General features: G+C 44.7%; 1 protein-coding gene across 1 annotated transcript; it reads right to left on the minus strand.

Moving 5' to 3' along the window:
* Positions 1 to 1,501: 1,501 nt before the first annotated feature.
* Positions 1,502 to 15,405, minus strand: LOC148141224 (ferritin, middle subunit-like). Its single transcript, XM_087978042.1, has 6 exons — positions 15,304 to 15,405; positions 11,864 to 12,010; positions 11,072 to 11,197; positions 3,095 to 3,241; positions 2,327 to 2,452; positions 1,502 to 1,657 (listed from the first exon to the last, which is right to left on the minus strand). The coding sequence occupies exons 1-6, from the start codon at positions 15,403 to 15,405 to the stop codon at positions 1,502 to 1,504; spliced, it is 804 nt and encodes a 267-aa protein (XP_087834168.1).
* Between the last annotated feature and the right edge of the window lie 742 nt (positions 15,406 to 16,147).

A 16,147-nucleotide genomic window follows, 5' to 3' on the forward strand; every position in this document is an offset into this window, starting at 1 on the left:
TCACTCAAACAATCACCAGGAGAGCCCCCTCCCTCACCCACGATCCCTGTAACCCCCAAAGATGAAGGAGCAGCTGTACAGGAGAGTCAGCATCTCCAGGTTTTCTTTCAGAATGACAGCACTCCCCAACTTGGAGAGAAATCACTGCTCCTGCAACATTACTGGGTCAAATCAAACTGCAGCAGGAGAATCCTTCAGCACATGGGAAGCTGGGAGGAAGCTAGGATCAGCTTGGACTGCAAACTGCTGACTTTAGCAGCAAGAGTAAATCAGATGGAAGCATCTAACCTCAAGCATTGCTGTGTTATTCCCAGATCACTGTCATCCTGCTCATTTCAGCTGTAGGTGACGATGAGAGCATGTGTATTAATTTAATGCAGCTCAGGAGAATTTCCTCAGCTGACTCCCAGGAATGTGTGTCTGCAGTGAATTATCCCAGCTCTGGATGGGCAGGCATGAAGTCTATTGAAAGCATAGGAGCAGTGTTAGGAGTGAGTCTTTAGATAGGGAGGTACATGAAAGTGAGGGAGATACAGTGGGATAACATTGCTACTGCTGGGAAGAACTCCCCCTACTGTGGATTGACTCCTACTTGTGCTCGAATGGGTATTTAATTAAGGTGCTCATCAGGTGCTGCATGTTTGATTCAGACTACAGAGAAATGAGCCACTCTGTGTACCCCACTGCTAAGGGCTGTAACAAGGCAAGGGGTGAAGATCACAGGCCCCTGTGCTGGTCTGAACCCCAATGGGCTCCTAAGGCTGGGCTCAGATGGAAAAGAAAACAGTAGCATTTAGAATATCCTGGTCATGTTAGAGTTCCATTGGGAGCTATGACCAGACAAATTGAGATTATATCATGAGCTAGTTCCACCATCTGGGTAGAAACCAGAACCTCATGGACCTCACCCAAAGCCTATAAGAAAGAGGTGAACAGATCTGGTCACCCCCATCATGCAGTTTTTGATTCCAAATTGTGGAGTCCTTCTAAAGTGAAGGAAGGCATTGATGTGGAGATGAACACTTGATGGGCAAATCTGGAAATGAACTTGGAATCAAAGATTTAGGGAAATGGATGTCTGGACCTAATCTTTTGACAAGGTATGGAAACTTCCCTGCCCTCTGTTTGCCTCATACTGTAGGCATTAGTCCAAAAAACAGTATAGTTCTTCGACAAAAGAATCGTTAAAAATGTTTTATACTCCTGAATGTATAACACCCAACCTCATGTGGGGCATGATAGCTTGAATTTTAGTTACAACAACCCCATGTTTTAGTCGAGTGATGTGAGCCAAATTGCAGGATGATTACTGACATCAAGCCCCCCCAGAGATAGCAAACAATTTGGAGAGAAGGATCAGTGGTGCAAATGATGGACAAAAAGCAAGGTCAATAGAACATTTTATTCATTTCCATTCAGGTGGTGTGGGAGAAGAAAGCCAGATTGTCCAAGTGAAGTCAGTAATGCATTCAGACAAGAGCAGACAGTACCCCATGCCCCACTAACTGCTGTCCTCCAGCGAGAGCCTGTCAAACAGGTACTCTCCCAGCCCATTCTCAGGAGCTCCCAGACGCTTCAGGTTGGTGATGTAGTCCCCAAGTCGCTTGATGATCTCAACCTCCTCATCCAAATAGTGAGTCTCCAGGAAGTCACACAGCTGGAACACAGGAATATTACAACTCATTACATTAGCACAATCCAAGACAGTTTGGAGAATTCCCACTGCAAAACAGACTGGGTAGTACTAGCTCTGGACAACCCTGAAAAATCCAGCAATCAGAGATTTTGGACTGGTGAATATATTAGCCTCTCAGCTGGCACATCTTGCCATTTAAGTGGAGCTGAGTTGTATTGTGGTGAATGGTGACCATTACACTGCAACAGTCCTGAATGAGGATTCAGTGGCCAATATCACTTCAGCGCTCCCACCAGATTACAATCCAAGTTCCTCCTTGACCTTCTTGCTGAGGAGTTGTAAGATTGATCATTCCAGATGCACACTGGTGGTTACAATGTTACATCTGGACAAAGTTAAAAATCACAACACCAGGTTTTGTCCAACAGGTTTATTCAGAAGCACTGGCTTTCAGAGTGCTGCTTCTTCAGGTGGTCAAAGAGTATTAGTTTGGAAGCTAGAGCTTTGAATAAGCCTGTTGGACTATAACCTGGTGTTAGTTTTAACTTTGTACACCCCAGTTTGACACTGGCATCTCCAAATCACATCTCCCCAAATGTTGCATTATTGAATTTCAAACCCACAAAGACCAACCAGTGAGGTGCTGCCCTGAGGGTCAGGCAGTGATGAGAATGAGGTGGTGAAGCTTACATGAGGGTCAGTCTGGGCAGTGGCAAGTTGGTGTAGATCCAGCAAACTCTGGTTCACATTCTTCTCCAGATCCATGGCAACCTGCATTGCCTGCAGACCGTTACCCCACTCATCCCTCTCTGGCTTCTGAAACATGGAAACAAAGGACAGTTAAGGATCAGAATCCCTAGTGAGGTGAAGTCAGTCATATGTCCACATCAACCCTCCAGTGGGTCCCACACTGACACACCCAACCCTGTAATCCTGTTTAGGGAAAAATGTAGCCTGTGTATCCCTGGAAACTGGGATACTTAGCATGACCAAACTGACTGGCACATCTTTGAGCAGTTCCCAGAGGCTGGAATTGGACCTGGGTCCCTGGCACTGAGATATTGCAGTGCCAGTACCATCCTCAAGTCCAGAAGATGATTTGAGGAGGAAGGGGTTTAGTGGGATCTCAGGAAACTTGATAAATATGGAATGCACCACCTGAGGTGTGTGGGGGGAGGCAGCTAGTCCAGTGACATTGCAGCAACATCTGGACAAATACTTCAAATGCCAGGGTATAGTGTGTGAAGGACTAAGTGCAGGTAGGTGGGATTAGTGTAGTTTGGTCAGCTAGATATGGTAGACCAAAGGACCTGTTTCTATGCAGTGACTTGGAGATGGAAGAGATCAGATGGGAATGCAAGCAACTCTTCACTTCCCCCTTCAGGGTGAGCAAACCCTGTTACTGATGGATTGAAGCCACATCAGGAGAGCAGCCATTCCCCTCCCCAACATTCCCACCTTCACATCCTGGAGGAGGACTCTGCCTCCACGTTGATTCTGGAATTTCAGCAGCTTCTCTGCATGTTCCTGCTTCTCCTGGGACTGAGCTTTGAAGAACTGGGAGAAATGGTGCAGGGCAACATCATCCCGGTCAAAGTACGACATCTGAAAGAGAACCATTTCCATCCCATTAGCACATCACTGGCCCCAATTCTTGTTGGGAGAAGCAGAGACTAATTTAGCCCTCAGACTGCCTGCCTATTCAAGCAGTTATTAATCCTCTGCATTCTCAAGTGATTTTAATATACCAGTGTTGTCCAGTGAGCCAGCAGATCTTAACCCCAGCTTCCTCCTGAGGACATGCAACATCCATGTTTTAATTTGGATTAAACAGCTGGTGAGTTGCTCAGCAGGTCTGGTACAGCATCAGAGGAGAGAAACACTAAATTTGTGTTTCTCCTCATTAACACTAACAAGATATTAGACATGGACTGAAGCTCTTCAATAAAGGAAACTGGAGTGCAGGATGTATTCGTGGTGGGGTGGGGGTCCAAAGCTAGACAGCACAGGGTTAACATGAGGGATGGACATCAATGGACCCAAGCAGCAGCTATTTTGAGAAGGTGGTGTATGGAATGAGCTGCCAAAGGAATAGTGGAGGCTGGTACAATTACCACATTTCAAAGGCACCTGGATGGGTATATCAATGGGAGGTATTTAAAGTGATATGTGCCAAATGGGACTGGATTAATGCAGGATATTAATGCATGGAAGAGTGGCTTAGAGGGTCTGTTGCTGTACAGACACGGTCTAGGATGGTAGATTTCAAATATTCTGCATGAAACCAACTGAATTTATAACCTTTAACAAGGGGAGGGTTCAGTTGGGTGACAAGGAAAGCCACTGGAGTACGAAGCGCAGTCTACCCCAGTCACTATTAACCAGAGGGTAATACCCAGTCACCAGGACAATTTTCTGAATGAAAGAGTAGATACAAAACATATCAGAACATGGACTGTAGGCCATTCAGCCCCTCAAACCTGTCCTACCATTCAATGAGAAAGTAACCATGAGGCTGCTGCAAGGAACTGCATTGTTCCTTTGGGGCTAAACTAGAAACGTGGATGTTTGACACTGCTGGCACTAATTTAGTCAGGAGAGAGCACAAGAGAGAGCGAGAGCGTTTTGTGCAACTTGTAGATCATTGGGATTGTTTGTACTGCTCCAATCTATGGTACAGATGTGTTCATAATCAGAGTATGAAAGGGAATGAGTGGAATGGAATGAAAGAAAGGGGACCCAGGGTTTGCTGAGGAAAGCCTGTGCAAGGAGTCTTTGAATTGTAAGCAAGCAACTGAGTGATTAGAAAAGTGTAATTTGATCAGGGAAATGTCCGATACAGGGACAACCTCATGCAACTCAGATTAAGCATTACATCAAGCTAGTAACACCATCTGCAGGTAAACTGAAACGCACTATGCTTGGTTTGACTTGAGCAGTTCAAACCATAGATTTACACCCACATTTGACTCATACATTGAACCATCATGCTCACAAGTGAATGTTATGTTAATGCTACCCCTTCAAGCAGCTTGTTTCATCTTTGGTTTGTGTCCCCCTCAAGATGGGTCATAAAGGCAGAGGTGCTGCTATGTCTGGCAATAGCTTCTTCAAACAATGACAGGGGAATGGCCAGTTATTCTCCAATCTTGGTTTGTTTTAACAGGCAAAAACTGCTAGTAGCAGAGAAGCTGTTACTCTGAAACTAGGTTCCATGCTTCAACAGATGTTTCTTACATGAATGCTCTGAAAACTCTCCTGTCAGCAAGAAGCAGAGTTTGTATTTACCATTTACTAAAGGGGGTGTTTTTGGGCTGTTGTGGGGATGGGAACAGCTCCTTTATTATGTTGCAATTGAGTCCATTGGGTTCCAAGTAGTTGGATTGTCTTAAATTCCCTTTCCTTTTGTTGGTGCTTCTACCAGAGAATGTAGATAGTTGTTTTTATAAAGCAGAATGGTTTGACCAGCTGCATCACCCCTGGATTATACACTATACAACTGCCTTTCTAATGAGGAAAGGTTCGGGTCTGGGCAACCTTAGTGGTTTTGACAGATCCAGACAGGGCCCCAACAGTTGGGGAAGGATTACAAAGGGGCCCAACTCAGGTCAGAGTGGAAGTGAGAGTGATCCATCCTTATTAAAAGCTAACTGGTTCACCAATGAAAGCTGTTCCCACCTCCATCAGAGCTCGAGGGACTTCGTTCTCATCTGATGAGAGAGGACCTGTAAAACAGAGGAGCCCAGAGTGTGATGAATATTCACCACATGTCTGGATGAGTGTACCGGCAACATTCAAGAAAGACACCATCCAGGATAAAACAGCCCACTCCATTGGTACTGCATTCTCAACCTCCCTTCAGTGTCCATTATCTACCAGGTACCCTGCAGCACTCACTAAACACCTTCCAAATAGGACATTCTAACACTTCAGAAGGGCATGGGCAAATCATTACTGGAAGAAAAGCATGTGCCATTGTAATTCTCATACTATCCTGATTTGATGGTCTCCATTTCTTCAGTCAGTGTCAAATTTCAGACCACTCCAGCCACCTTGTGGCTCCACCAACACTTCAGCAAATTGACTCTTCCTCCAGGTGAAGGGATGGACAGCAAGTGGCTACCTGACCACCCACACAAGTGGATAATACAGAGAGCTAAATAGGCCTCAACTGGAGCCGACTTAAGCAGAGGCCAGTCACAGGCTGACATTAAATACCTCTGCTCAGATAAGCCAAGTATCATTGGTAAACACTGCCATAACTCCCTTTCACAGTATCAAATCTAGTATGATGCTTATTTAGCATTAGCAGAAGATAAACCAAACATACCAGAATACATTAAAGCAGCAGAAAGGTAGCTGGTCAATGCATACATCCATATGGTTGACCTAAATGGTTTCCAAGCTATTCCTGTAAAATATCCTGTTTTGACAACGCCAGGGAAGTGACAGTTACTGCCTATGACAGCCATATCAGGGAATTGTACACTAACCAAGAACACTTCACCTTGCATACATTATTGCACATCAGTATCACAACCCATTGTTGCTGTAACACCACATTTGTCTTGAAATGTGAAACAGGTAAGAGCGACAAAAGTCAATCTACAGGAGCATCAAGTTAATTTGAAGTACAGAAAAATTTACTTCACATAATAGAAGCAATTATAAATAGAGACAACACTCACCAAAGACTGATAGAGATAGGAGGCAGTGAGTTCCAGGTTAATCTGCTTGTTGACAGCAGCTTCACAATCCTGGTGATAGTTTTGACAAACCTGGGAAGCCATTTTGTGACAAATATTGCAGTACTTGCCTACCCAAGACAAGTCACAGACCAACCACAAACTTAAAATTACCACCAACTCTACCTAAATCACCACAACCTTTGGACTTTTATTTATATTCCAGGAGCAGACCTCATTTTATTAAGCAGGAAATGACATCATCAGTGATGGCCAATCACTCTAGTGAATCAATCGATCAGCTGCCATGTCCATTCAGCGCAGAATGGGAATTGGATCCAGAAGCCAATTAGAATTGACAACTGGTCGATGATGAAATTAGTGATTGACCTCTTACACAAGTGCAAACTCTCTGAGTATATCTACCTGAAAATGAGATTAAAACATACTCTGAAATTTCACTATCGTATTTGAGCTTGTGTATTAAGATATGCTGAAAACAGATTTGCAGAACTTTGTTAGTTTGTTACTCTGAGGGAATTGTCTTCCTACCTTCTGAATGACAGTGTTGGGAGTCCATTGAAAAATGGCTAGATTTTGTTGACATTAAACATTTGCCTATTGATTGACAGTGACAGAAATGAAGTGCTTTTGGGTCATCCAGTGCAGGCAACTGATGTACTTTGTGGATCCTTTCTGAATCTGCTGTGATCTCTTTGACCTTAGGTCTCAGGAAACCCAGTTTAAAACCAAAACGGTAAATGTGCTGAGTGTGTCAGCCATGTAGTAGGCCTCAGGCCTCCATGTTTAAATTGCTGTTAGAAACATATTGCATGATCAACTTTTCAACTCCATGTTCAGTTTTTAATTGTTTCAAGGTGAACTAGCCCTCAACTCAAGGTTGTTTCCAAGTGGAGAGATTCTGATCCTGATCCCGTTTACATTGTATGCTGTCGAACGTACAGCTCAGAAACTGGCCTCCCAACTCGATGTGGTCCATACTCACATCTTAATGGACATGAGAGAATTGCAACATAAAGTTGAATGTGTTGAACTGAGCAGCCTCCAGTGGACTGGTTGTGCTGTGAGAGTTTGGGGATTGAAGGTCCCCACTCAATGTTAGGGAATGATCACAGCCTTGAGGGATGGATTGCTGGAAGCAAGTTACTTTGACCCAGGATCTGATTCAAATACCAGGTTACAGTCTAGCCATTACTTGTCAGATTGAGTTACAAGTTTGAACATTATACATGGAACCATGGTCAGAGTCAACCCTGATAAATATTCATGGAGATGAGAGCAGGTCAGAGGCGGGGAATTCTGTTGTGAATTTCTCAACTCCTGAACTGCCAAAGCCTCTCCACCAACTACAAGACCAAAGTTATGAAAAGTGGTGGAATACTTTCCAATTTTCTGGCTGAATGCAGCCCCAAGAACACTGACGAAGCCCCAGGGTAATCTCTCGCCATCCTGAGTTGGAACAATATCACTGTTTCTGAATCCAAGTCCCGGAAGCCCCCCTCAGCAGCAGCAGCAGCAGCAGCAGCATTCTGGTCTCTCCCACACCAGGTGGGCTGTAATAACCAGCTCATCACCACCTCCTGAAGGGTAACTGTGGCTGGGCACGAAATGCAGCCTTCTGATTGGCACACTGACGATAGACCAATAAAAACCACCCTGTGATGGGGTGGGGGAGTGCAACACTAGAGGGGCATAGGCTAAAGGTGAGAGGGGAAAGATTAAAATAGGGACGCGAGGGGCAACCTTTTCAGAGAGAGGGTGCTGTGGACATGGAACGAGCTGCCAGAGGAAGTGGTGGAGGCGGGTACAATTATAACATTTAAAAGACAATTGGATGGATACATGAATGGGAAGGTTTTAGAGGGACATGGGCCAAATGCAGGCAAGGGCAACAGGTACAGTTTTGGAAATCTGGTCAGCATGGACAGGTTGGGCCAAAGGATCTGCTTCTGTGATGTATGACTCTATGACTCTACTGGTGTGCAACAACATGTTTCTTTAGGATGGTGTGGTGGCTCAGTGGTTCGCACTGCTGCCTCACAGCACCAGGGACCTGGGTTTGATTCCAGCCTTGGGTGTGTGTGTGTGTGTGTGTGTGTATATAGAGTGTGCGTGCTCTCCTTGTGCCTGTGTAGGTTTCCTAGGAGTGCTCCAGTTTCCTCCCACAGTCCAAAGATGTGCAGGATCGGTGAATCGGCCATGGGAAATGCAGGGTTAAGAGGATTGGGTGGGTCTGAACAGGATGCTGTTCAGATAATGGGTGTAGACTCAATGGCCTCAGCCTGCACTGTAGAGAGTATGTCGGCCTGACTTGATTGTTTACAATAAAAGGTTTTACGTTGTGGAATAAATATGTTAAGGACCTAAACCCTCCCTGAAGGCTGCAGTGTATGCTCACTACAAACTTCACTCAAACAATCACCAGGAGAGCCCCCTCCCCCACCCACAATCCCTGTAACCCCAAAGATGAAGGTGCAGCTGTACAGGAGAGTCAGCATCTCCAGGTTTTCTTTCAGAATGACAGCACTCCCCAACTTGGAGAGAAATCACTGCTCCGTCAACATCACTGGGTCAAATCAAACTGCATCAGGAGAATCCTTCAGCACATGGGAAGCTGGGAGGAAGCTAGGATCAGCTGGGACTGCAAACTGCTGACTTTAGCAGCAAGAGTAAATCAGATGGGAGCATCTAACCTCAAGCATTGCTGTGTTATTCCCAGATCACTGTCATCCTGCTCATTTCAGCTGTAGGTGTCGATGAGAGCATGTGTATTAATTCAATGCAGCTCAGGAGAATTTCTTCAGCTGACTCCCAGGAACGTGCATCTGCAGTCAATTATCCCAGCTCTGGGAAGGCCGGCTTGAGGTATATTGAAAGTGATGGAGCGGTGTTAGGAGCGAGTCTTCAGATAGGGAGGTACACAAAAGTGAGGGAGAGACAGTGGGAGAACATTGCTACTGCTGGGAAGAACTCCCCCTGCTGTGGATTGACTCCTAGTTGTGCCAGAATGGGTATTTCATCAAGGTGCTGAGCAGGTGCTGCATGTTTGATTCAGACTATAGAGAAATGAGTCACTCTGTGTACCCCACTGCTAAGGGCTGTAACAACGCAAGGGGTGAAGAGCACAGTCCCCTGTGCTGGTCTGAACCCCAATGTGCTCCTCAGGCTGGGCTCAGAGGTAAAAGAAAACAGTAGCATTTAGAATATCCTGGTCATGTTAGAGTTCCATTGGGAGCTATAACCAGACAAATTGAGATCATTAGCTAGTTCCACCATCTGGGTAGAAACCAGAACCTCATGGACTTCACCCAAAGCCTATAAGAAAGAGGTGAACAGATCTGGTCACCCCCATCATGCAGTTTTTGATTCCAAATTGTGGAGTCCTTCTAATGTGAAGGAAGGCATTGATGTGGAGATGAACACTTGATGGGCAAATCTGGAAATGAACTTGGAATCAAAGGTTTAGGGAAATGGATGTTTGGAGCTGATCTTTTGACAAGGTATGGAAACATCCCTGCCCTCTGTTTGCCTAATACTGTAGGCATTAGTCCAAAGAAAAAAGTATAGTTCTTGGAGAAAAGAATCGTTAAAAATGTTTTATACTCCAGAAAGTATAACACCCAACCTCACGTGGGGCATTTTAGCTTGAATTTTAGTTACAACAACCCCATGTTTTAGTCCAGTGATGTGAGCCAAATTGCAGGATGATTACTGACATCAAGCCCCCCCACAGATAGCAAACAAACGAGAGAGAAGGATCAGTGGTGCAAATGATGGACAAAAAGCAAGATCATTAGAACATTTTATTCATTTCCATTCAGGTGGTATGGGGGAAGAAAGCCAGATTGTCCAAGTGAAGTCAGTAATGCATTCAGACAAGAGCAGACAGTACCCCAGGCCCTACTAACTGCTGTCCTCCAGCGAGAGCCTGTCAAACAGGTACTCTCCCAGCCCATTCTCAGGAGCTCCCAGACGCTTCAGGTTGGTGATGTAGTCCCCAAGTCGCTTGATGATCTCAACCTCCTCATCCAAATAGTGGGTCTCCAGGAAGTCACACAGCTGGAACACAGGAATATTACAACTCATTACATTAGCACAATCCAAGACAGTTTGGAGAATTCCCACTGCAAAACAGACTGGGTACTACTAGCTCTGGACAACCCTGAAAAATCCAGCAATCTAGAGATTTTGGACTGGTGAATACATTAGCCTCTCAGCTGGCACATCTTGCCATTTAAGTGGAGCTGAGTTGTATTGTGGTGGCTGGTGATCATTCCAATGCAACGGTCCTGAATGAGGATTCAGTGGCCAATATCACTTCAGCAATCCCACCAGATTACAATCCAAGTTCCACCTTGACCTTCTTGCTGAAGAGTTGTAACATTGTAACCACCAGTGTGGATCTGGAATGATCAATCTTACATCTGGACAAAGTTAAAAATCACAACACCAGGTTTTGTCCAACAGGTTTATTCAGAAGCACTGGCTTTCAGAGTGCTGCTTCTTCAGGTGGTCAAAGAGTATTAGTTTGGAAGCTCGAGCTTTGAATAAGCCTGTTGGACTATAACCTGGTGTTAGTTTTAACTTTGTACACCCCAGTTTGACACTGGCATCACCAAATCACATCTCCCCAAATGTTGCATTATTGAATTTCAAACCCACAAAGACCAACCAGTGAGGTGTTGCCCTGAGGGTCAGGCAGTGATGAGAATGAGGTGGTAAAGCTTACATGAGGGTCAGTCTGGGCAGTGGCGAGTTGGTGTAGATCCAGCAAACTCTGGTTCACATTCTTCTCCAGATCCAGGGCAACCTGCATTGCCTGCAGACCATTACCCCACTCATCCCTCTCTGGCTTCTGAAACATGGAAACAAAGGACAGTTAAGGATCAGAATCAGAATCCTGACAGTGGGATGAAGCAGGTCATTTAGCCCATTTGTCCACATCAACCCTCCAGAGGGTCCACACTGCCCCAACCCATCCCTGTTTAGTGAAAAATGTAGCCTGTGTATCCCTGGAAACTGGGCAACCTAGCGTGACCAAACTGACCAGGACATCTTTGTGCCATGTGCAAACTGAGCAGTTCCCAGAGGCTGGAATTGGACCTGGGTCACTGGCACTGAGACATGTAGTGCCAGTACCATCCTCAAAGTCCAGAGGATGATTTGAAGAGAAAGGGTGTTAGTGGGATCTCAGGAAACTTGATAAATATGGAATGCAGCACCTGAGTGTGGGGGAGGCAGCTAGTCCATTGGCACTGCAGCAACATCTGGACAAATACTTCAAATGCCAGGGTATAGTGGGTGAAGGACTAAGTGCAAGTAGGTGGGATTAGTGTAGTTTGGTCAGCATAGATATGGTAGACCGAAGGGCCTGTTTCTATGCAGTGAGTGCGAGATGGAAGAGATCATATGGGAAGGACAAGCAACAGCCCTTCACTTCCCCCTTCAGGATGAGCAAACCCTGTTACTGATGGATTGAAGCCACATCACGAGAGCAGTCATTCCCCTCCAACATTCCCACCTTCACATCCTGGAGGAGGACTCTGCCTCCACGCTGATTCTGGAATTTCAGCAGCTTCTCTGCATGTTCCTGCTTCTCCTGGGACTGAGCTTTGAAGAACTGGGAGAAATGGTGCAGGGCAACATCATCCCGGTCAAAGTACGACATCTGAAAGAGAACCATTTCCATCCCATTAGCACATCACTGGCCCCAGTTCTAGTTGTCAGAAGTAGAGACTAAATTTAGCCCTCAATCAGACTGACTATTCAAGCAGTTATTAATCCTTTGCATTCTCAAGTGATTTTAATATACTAGTGTTGTCCAGTGAGCCAGCAGCTCTTAACCCCAGCTTCCTCCTGAGGACACACAACATCCATGTTTTAATTTGGATTAAACAGCTGGAGAGTTGCTCAGCAGGTCTGGTACAGCATCAGAGGAGAGAAACTAAATTCATGTTTCTGCTCATTAACACCATTAGAATTGGAAGATATTAGACATTGACTGAAACTCTTCAATAAAGGAAGGAGGTATTTAGAGTGATGTGCCAAATGGGACAAGATTAATGTGGGATATTTGGCTGGCATGGAAGAGTGGCTTCGAGGGTCTGTTTCTGTGCAGACCAAGTCTAGGATGGTAGACTTCAAATATTCTGCATGGAACCGACTGAAATTGTAACCTTTAACAAGGTGAGGGTTCAGGTGGATGACAAGGAAAGCCACTGGAGTACTAAGTGCCGTCTACTCCAGTCACCATTAACCAGAGGGTAATACCCAGTCACCAGGACATGGAGATACAAAACTGATATCAGAACACAGGGACTGTAGGCCATTCAGCCCTTCAAGCCAGTCCTGCCATTCAATGAGAAAGTAACCATGAGGCTGCTGCAAGGCACTACATTATTCCTTGGGGCTAAACTAGAAAAGTGGATGTTGGACACTGCTGGCATTAGCTTAGTCAGGAGAGAGTTTTGTGTAACTTGTAGATCATTGGGATTGTACTGATCAAATGTGTGGTACAGACAATGTGTTCATATCAGAGTATGGAAGGGAATGAGTGGAATGGAATGAGAGAAAGGGGACCTGGGGTTTGCTGAGGAAAGCCTGTGCGAGGAGCCTTTGAATTGTAAGCAAGCAACTGAGTGATTAGAAAAGTGTAACTTGATCAAGGAAGAGTCCAATACAGGAAAAACCTCATGCAACCCTGATTAACCATTACATCAGGAGAAAGTGAGGACTGCAGATCAGAGCTGACAGTGTTGCTGGAAAAGCGCAGCAGGTCAGGCAGCATCCAAGGAACAGGAGCCCTGAAGAAGGGCTTATGCCTGAAACATTGATTCTCCTGTTCCTTGGATCCTGCCTAACCATTATATCAAGCTAGTAACACCATCTGCAGGTAAACTGCATAGCACTATGCTTTGTTTGATTTGAGCAGTTCAAACCATTAGATTTACACCCACATTTGACTCATACATTGAACCATCATGCTCACAAGTGAATGTTATGTTAATGCTACTCCTCTAAGCAACTCGTTTTGTCCTTGGTTTGTGCTCCCCTCAAGATGGGTCATAAAGGCAGAGGTGCTGCTATGTCTGGCAATAGCTTCTTCAAACAATGACAGGGGAGTGGCCAGTTATTCTCCAATCTTGGTTTGTTTTAACAGGCAAAAACTGCTAGTAGCAGAGAAGCTGTTACTCAAACTAGGTTCCATGCTTCAACAGATGTTTCTTACATGAATGCTCTGAAAACTCTCCTGCCAGCCAGAAGCAGAGTTTGTATTTACCATTTGCTAAAGGGGGTGTTTTTGGGCTGTTGTGGGGATGGGAACAGCTTTATTATGTTGCAATTGAGTCCATGGGGTTCCAAGTAGTTGGATTGTCTTAAATTCACATTTCCTTTTGTTGGTGCTTCTACCAGAGAATGTAGATAGTTGTTTTTATAAAGCAGAATGGTTTGACCAGCTGCATCACCCCTGGATTATACACTATACAACTGCCTTTCTAATGAGGAAAGGTTCCAGTCTGGGCAACCCTAGTGTTTTTGAAAGATCCAGACAGAGCCCCAACAGTTGGTTGAGGATTATGAAGGGGCACGACTCCGGTCAGAGTGAAAGTGAGTGATCCATCCTTATTAAAAACCTAACTGGTTCACCAATGAAAGCTGTCCCCACCTCCATCAAACAGAGCTCTAGGGATTTCATCCTCATCTCATGAGAGAACACCTTTAAAACAGAGCCCAGAGTGTGATGAATATTCACCACATGTTTGTATGTGTGTACCTACAATATTCAAGCAGACACCATCCAGGATAAAACAGCCCACTCCATTGGTACTGCATTCTCCACCTCCCTTCAATGTCCATGATCTACCAGGTACCCTGCAGCACTCACTAAACACCTTCCCAATAGGACATTCTAACACTTCAGAAGGGCATGGGCAAATCATTACTGGAAAAAAGTGGACCATTTTAATGCTCATACCATCCTGATTTGATGGTCTCCATTTCTTCAATCATTGGGTCAAGTTTCAGACTACACCAGCCACCTTGTGGGTACACCAACACTTCAAGTCAACTCTTCCCTTCACCTGGAGGATGAACAACCGGTGGCTACCTGACCACCCACACAAGTGTAAATAGGCCTCAACTGGAGCCTACTTAAGCAGAGGCCAGTCACAGGCTGACATTAAATACCTCTGCTCAGATAAGCCAAGTATCATTGATAAACACTGCCATAACTTCCTTTCACAGTGTCAAAACTAGTAAAATGCTTATTTGGTATTAGCAGAAAATGCAAGCATACCAGAATGCATTAAAGTAGCAAAACAGCAACTAGTCAATGGATACCTCCATATGGTGGACCTAAATTAGTTTACTTAGTGTGGAAACAGGCCCTTCAGCCCAAGCCCACACTGACCCTCTGAAGAGCAACCCACCCAGACCCATTTTACCTCTTCACCCAAGAGGATTAATTTAGCACAGCCAATTCACCTAACCTGCAGGTCTTTGGACTGTGGGAGAATCCAGAGCACCCAGAAGTGGGGAGAACATGCAAACTCCACAGAGACAGTTGTCAGAGGTGGGAATTGAACCCAGGTCTCTGGTACCTTGAGGCAGCAGTGCTAATCACTGTGCTATCATGCCACCCACAAAATGGTTAAGCTAGTCCTGTAAAATATCCTGTTTTGACTACCACAGGGAAATGACAGTTGCTGCCTGTGACAGCCATATCAGGGATTTGTATATTAACCAAGGACACTGCACCCCAGAAACATCACTGAACATAAATAGGAACATACATTATTGCACATCAGTATCATACCCCATTGTTGCTGTCGCACCAAATTTATCTTGAATTGTGAAATAGGCAAGAGCGACAAGAGCCAGTCTATAAGAGCATCAAGTTAATTAGAAATAAAGAGTTTACTTCACATAATAGAAGCAATTATAAATAGATACAACACTCACCAAAGACTGATAGAGATAGGAGGCAGTGAGCTCCAGGTTAATCTGCTTGTTGACAGCAGCTTCACAATCCTGGTGATAGTTTTGACAAATCTGGGAAGCCATTTTGTGACAAATATTGCACTACTTGCCGACCCAAACTAAGTCACAGTCCAACCACAAACTTAGAATTACCACCAACTCTACCTAAATCACCACAGCCTTTGGACTTTTATTTATACTCCAGGAGCAGACCTCATTTTATAAAGCAGGAAATGACATCATCAGTGATGGCCAATCACTCTTGTGAATCAATCGATCAGCTGCCATGTCCATTCAGCACAGAATGGGAGTTGGATCCAGAAGCCAATTAGAATTGACAACTGGTGGATGATGAAATTGGTGATTGACCTTTGACCTCTTACACAAGTGCAAATTCTGTAAATATATCTACCTGAAAATGAGATTAAAACATACTCTAAAGCTTCACTATTGTTCCTGAGGTTGTGTATTAAAACATGCTGAAAACAGATTTGCAGAATTTTGTTAGTTTGTTACTCTGAGGGATTTGTCTTCCTACCTTCTGAATGACAGTGTTGGGAGTCCATTGAAAAATGTCTAGATTTTGTTGACATTCAACATTTGCCTATTGATTGACAGTGACAGAAATGAAGTGCTTTTGGGTCATCTAGTGCAGGCAACTGATGTACTTTGTGGATCCTTTCTGAATCTGCTGTGATCTTTTTGACTTTAGGTCTCAGGAAACCCAGTTTACAAACCAAAACGGTAAATGCGCTGAGTGCGTCAGCCATGTAGTAGGCCTCAGGCTTCCATTCCTAAATTGCTGTTAGAAACATACTGCATGATC

Source organism: Chiloscyllium plagiosum, unplaced genomic scaffold (assembly GCF_037043375.1).
Source record: "Chiloscyllium plagiosum isolate Xiang-an unplaced genomic scaffold, Cpla_swu_hap1 HiC_scaffold_33, whole genome shotgun sequence".
Lineage (NCBI taxonomy): Eukaryota > Metazoa > Chordata > Chondrichthyes > Orectolobiformes > Hemiscylliidae > Chiloscyllium > Chiloscyllium plagiosum.

Bases quoted from the DNA above. Each gene is read 5' to 3' on its own strand.
- LOC148141224 (XM_087978042.1), bottom strand. From the start codon at position 15,405: ATGGCTTCCCAGATTTGTCAAAACTATCACCAGGATTGTGAAGCTGCT. The intron at 11,198-11,863 runs GTGGGAATGTTG...TCCATGTTTCAG, and splicing joins TCCTCCTCCAGGATGTGAAG to AAGCCAGAGAGGGATGAGTG. The intron at 2,453-3,094 runs GTGGGAATGTTG...TCCATGTTTCAG, and splicing joins TCCTCCTCCAGGATGTGAAG to AAGCCAGAGAGGGATGAGTG.